Source organism: Lactuca sativa, chromosome 3, assembly GCF_002870075.4.
Source record: "Lactuca sativa cultivar Salinas chromosome 3, Lsat_Salinas_v11, whole genome shotgun sequence".
NCBI lineage: Eukaryota > Viridiplantae > Streptophyta > Magnoliopsida > Asterales > Asteraceae > Lactuca > Lactuca sativa.
Window position 1 is genome coordinate 261,580,949 of NC_056625.2, and position 4,341 is coordinate 261,585,289.

At 31.5% G+C, this 4,341-nt stretch overlaps 1 protein-coding gene across 1 annotated transcript; it reads left to right on the forward strand.

Annotated features, from left to right (window-relative positions):
- The first annotated feature begins 1,127 nt into the window (after positions 1-1,127).
- Positions 1,128-3,663, forward strand: LOC122197204 (protein FAR1-RELATED SEQUENCE 5-like). Its single transcript, XM_052770095.1, has 4 exons — positions 1,128-1,338; positions 1,746-2,576; positions 2,686-2,944; positions 3,083-3,663. Exons 2-4 carry the CDS (start codon positions 2,419-2,421, stop codon positions 3,635-3,637), a joined length of 972 nt encoding a protein of 323 aa, XP_052626055.1. The 5' UTR covers positions 1,128-1,338; positions 1,746-2,418; the 3' UTR covers positions 3,638-3,663.
- Positions 3,664-4,341: the final 678 nt, after the last annotated feature.

The following is a 4,341-nucleotide window of genomic DNA, read 5'->3' on the forward strand; positions in this document are numbered from 1 at the left end:
TATATATACTACAGAAAAAAAAAACACAAAAACTTAGGGCGAAAGTGACAATATACAAAGTGCAAAATCGATGGGTTAAATGATATTTTATAAGGGGTGTAAAATGTTATTTTATAAAATAGTGGTCAATAGCAAAAGAAACATAAAAAAAAAAGGTTTAAAACGAAAACCATAAAAACCAAAAGAATGAACCACCACACATTAGTTTTTAGAAGATATATAATTTTCGCAATTTAAAAGAGGTCTGTATAATCATCAAAAATTGTAGGGTTTTTTTTCATATTATTTGATGTTCATAATATATGTTGGAAATCAACATACTTTTGATATAAAATTACACAACGTAAAACGATCTATAAAATTATTAATTAATGGTAGATATAACATATAACGTTTAGTAAAACGAATATGTTAACTATAAGTTTTTCTTTGTTATTAAAATTGATTTTCATGTATAACCCACTAAATCATAGTGCTTAAAAGTTATTATTTTAACTATAAAATTATATTTTTTATAATTCATAAGAATTCACCTGAAGTTTAATATAAACATTTGATCTTGGTAGATCAAAGACCGTCGATTACCACATTTGATCTTAATAGATCAAAGCCCGTCGACTATCATATTCATGAGAATTCGCTTTTGTTATAAACATTTGATCTTGAAGACGTCTTCAATAGGATGGAGTCAACAACGTGTTAGATAGCCATCAATAAGTCAATATACTATTAACTCACATAAATAGCCTTGGTCGCTGCAGTTTATATATATATATATATATATATATATATATATATATATATATATATATATATATATATATATATATATATATATATATATATATATAGTAGGATCAAATGAGAACGCCTAAAAGGTTGAGAACGTGAGAACATTTATCAGTCAATCATTTTATTAGGGTATTTAAGTAAATTTGCATTTAATCTATTTTTTAATTAATATAATACAATTAATAATCAATATATTATCCATTAATATTTTCCTATAATTAAGGGATATTCCATAATTATCGTTCAATGAGATATTGAATTGAAGATACGATTTCCAGGGACGATTTCGAGTCTAGCAATCGGAATTTCAGTCGAATTTTGTATATTGTTAATCATTTACGTTTGAAGATAACAACGCAGTATACCATTCGTGATTCAAATCAATATCGATGTTGGACTGTTTTGATTACAGTAACGATGATACAAAAGATGATGATCAATATGGCGAAGAAGACGTCAACTGTAATGAATATGATGACGACGATTTCTATAATTCTGATGATCAATTCGACGGAAGAAATCAAATCTCTGATTATGCTAGTGAAGGTAAATAATGAAAACAACGTCAATATCTTGTAAATACAGATCGTGTTTTTCAATAGTTATTGAATTTTTGTATATGTTGAATAAGACCGGAGTACATATTTGTATATGATTAGTCATATACGTTGCATGTATTAATTACGTAATGATGGTTTATATCACATATCGTTGTACAGGAGTCCCTCGTTGGTGATTTTTTCTTAAGTTTAATACAATGTTGATTAAGTTTGATAATCATTGGTGATTATGCGTTAATACGGCTCAAATATGTAAACAATTCAACTCTGGTTACTGTTTCACAGACGTTTATTATGATTATAAAGTTCTTTAGTTTATGTATACGTAATTCATAGAAATTTATATCAGGTTTTGCATGTCGCATTATTGTTTTTTGTTGTCTTAAAAAACAGGTACAAATCGAACTGATTCTGAAGAGGAATCATTCAATAGTAATGTTGTTGACTCGCCTGGTGGGAAAACCAAGTTGTGGAAACCTATTGTTCCTATAGATTTTATGCCAGATGTAGATGCTATATATCAATCATTAGAGGAGGCGGTTGAAATGTATAAATTATATGCAGATAAAGCCGGTTTTGGTGTCAGGTTAAATACAGTAACGAGGTTTGGTGACAAAACCATTAAAAAAAGGTATGTAGTGTGCAACAAAATGGGTAAAATACCTAACAGATCAACTGACACTTTGGATCCTGAGGGGAGTGGAAGGAATAAACGAAACTCAAACTCAAAATTACAGACTGCAAGGCATTGATAAAGTTTGAAAGGTTACATATGCAAACTAATGCTTGTAAAATATAGGAGTTTGAAGAGAATCACAACCACCCCCTAGAGACTAAAGAAGAAAGACGGTATTCCAAACGTGCACGACGACTTAGTTATAAAGACAAGGAGTTTATAGTGCGTTCTTCAACATCTAACATTGGTGCAACAAAGGCACATAAGTTACAAGCTAGTTTGCAAGGAGGTTATGAAAACGTTGGCCCTGAAGCAATTGATTATAAAAATTTCAGAAGGAAGTTGGGAAACATTATAGGTGACAAGGATGCACAGCTGGTTGTTGACAAAATGAACATGAGGAAAGATGAGTTTCATAATTACACATTTGAGTATAAATGTGTTGATAGTGTGTTAAACGCAATGTTTTGGGCGGATGAAACCGATAAGTTATATTACAAGGAGTTTGGAGATGTGATATCATTTGATGCTACATTCCGAACAAATAAGTATGCTCTTATACTCATTACACATTTTTTTTATTGAAGTATGAATATTGATGTTTTTTTTACTTTGTAATCAATATTGAATCTGTTTTTAATTACCTTTTTGATACAGGTATGGAATTATTTTTGTGTCGTTTACATCCATTGATAACCACAAATGTTCAATAAACATTGGGGCAGGTTTGTTAAGCAACGAGTTAATAGAATCTTATCGTTGGTTGCTCGAAGCTTTTTTGAAAGCACATGTAAAACACCCTCAATTAGTGTTAATAGACCAAGATCCAGCAATTCTACAGGCCGTTGAAGCAATATTTCCTACTTCTAATCATCGTTTATGTATGTGGCACATTATGAAAAAACTACCAGCCAAGGTGTGTATATTTTGGCCTAAGTTAACACGCAACATGTTTTATTCAACAATGATTTACACAGTTTTACATATTTTTAATAACGATTAGCATACATATTGTTTATTCATAGTTAATCTAATAAATTTCTATTTTTTTTAGGTTTCAGCCGATTTTTTGAAAAACACTGATTTTCGCAAGCGTTTTACAAAGCTTGTTTGGAATGTCTATATCGAGCCTGAAGTGTTTGAATCAAGGTGGAAACTGCTTATCAGAAAATTCAAACTACAGGACAAAAGATGGTTCAAAGACATGTACAGGGATCGAAAACTTTGGATTCCAGCCTATTTTAAAGACATGCCACTACACGGTCTGATGAAAACTACTTCAAGGTCTGAAAACGTGAACTCATTTTTTAATAAATACTCTAACTCTGGTAATTTGCTTATCTATTTCATGATGAACTACGACACCACAATTGGAAAGCAAGGAAATGCTCAACAGAAACTAGAACATGATACAAAAAATGCAAAGCATGAAATGACGCTTCCAAGTGGCTTACTAGAACATGCAGCTGCGGTTTACACAAAAAAAAAAATTTGTCACACCCCAAAACCGATAAGGCGGAATACGTCTCGGGGTGGAGGACGTCATGTACAGTATCATCACAATTGTATAATAGAAAACAAGAAACATACAACCATTACATTTACATAGTGAATTTAATTACAAGCGTGTTTAATATTGTTCAACAAACACCAAAAGTAATTCAAAAATAAGAGATAGGTCTTGTATGCTCCACCTTCTCCAAAAATGCTGCGTCTGTACCTGTCTATCTTTGACCTGAAGATACAAGTTATTTTGAAAACGAATATCAGCATAAAGCTGGTGAGTTCATAAGAGTTTAGTGTGAGTTTTTGTATAAAACGCAATAGTGTGAAAAATGTGCCATTTATATTCATAAGCAGTAGAAAACCTAGAAAATCCCATATTTTCCAGAAAATACATTGTAAGTGAAAATCTGTGAAAAGTATGCATTCTTCATTTTTGAAAACAGTTTGTTGTAAAAGTATATTAGCAAATCTCCAAATAGTAAATGTGATAGAATAGGTTAAGCCTGTAATTAGTGATAGAGGTGCAAGCTTCCTTTAGTGATAGATACTTACTTACTTCGGGATGTAGTTTAGCATTTAGTGTAGTATTTTAGTGTAGTTATAGTGTATTCCTTGTATATTACTAATAGTGAGGATAATAGAGGATCCCATGACCTTCCCAGTCATGCACAATATAGTGAAGTAGTGGCATCCCTAGGCCTGCACGGCGCGGACTGAAATTAACAGTTGTGATGTAATAGCGTCTGCCCCGTATAGATCTATACATGTAGTGTCGTCTTCCAGTCGGAAAACTCCGAGCGTAGTGGG

What these genes read in the sequence shown, in the direction of transcription:
- LOC122197204 (XM_052770095.1), top strand. Translation starts at nt 2,419, where the DNA reads ATGAACATGAGGAAAGATGAGTTTCATAATTACACATTTGAGTATAAA. An exon ending in GCTACATTCCGAACAAATAA is followed by an intron (nt 2,577 to 2,685) that starts GTATGCTCTTAT and finishes TTTTTGATACAG; the next exon opens with GTATGGAATTATTTTTGTGT. An exon ending in TGAAAAAACTACCAGCCAAG is followed by an intron (nt 2,945 to 3,082) that starts GTGTGTATATTT and finishes TATTTTTTTTAG; the next exon opens with GTTTCAGCCGATTTTTTGAA.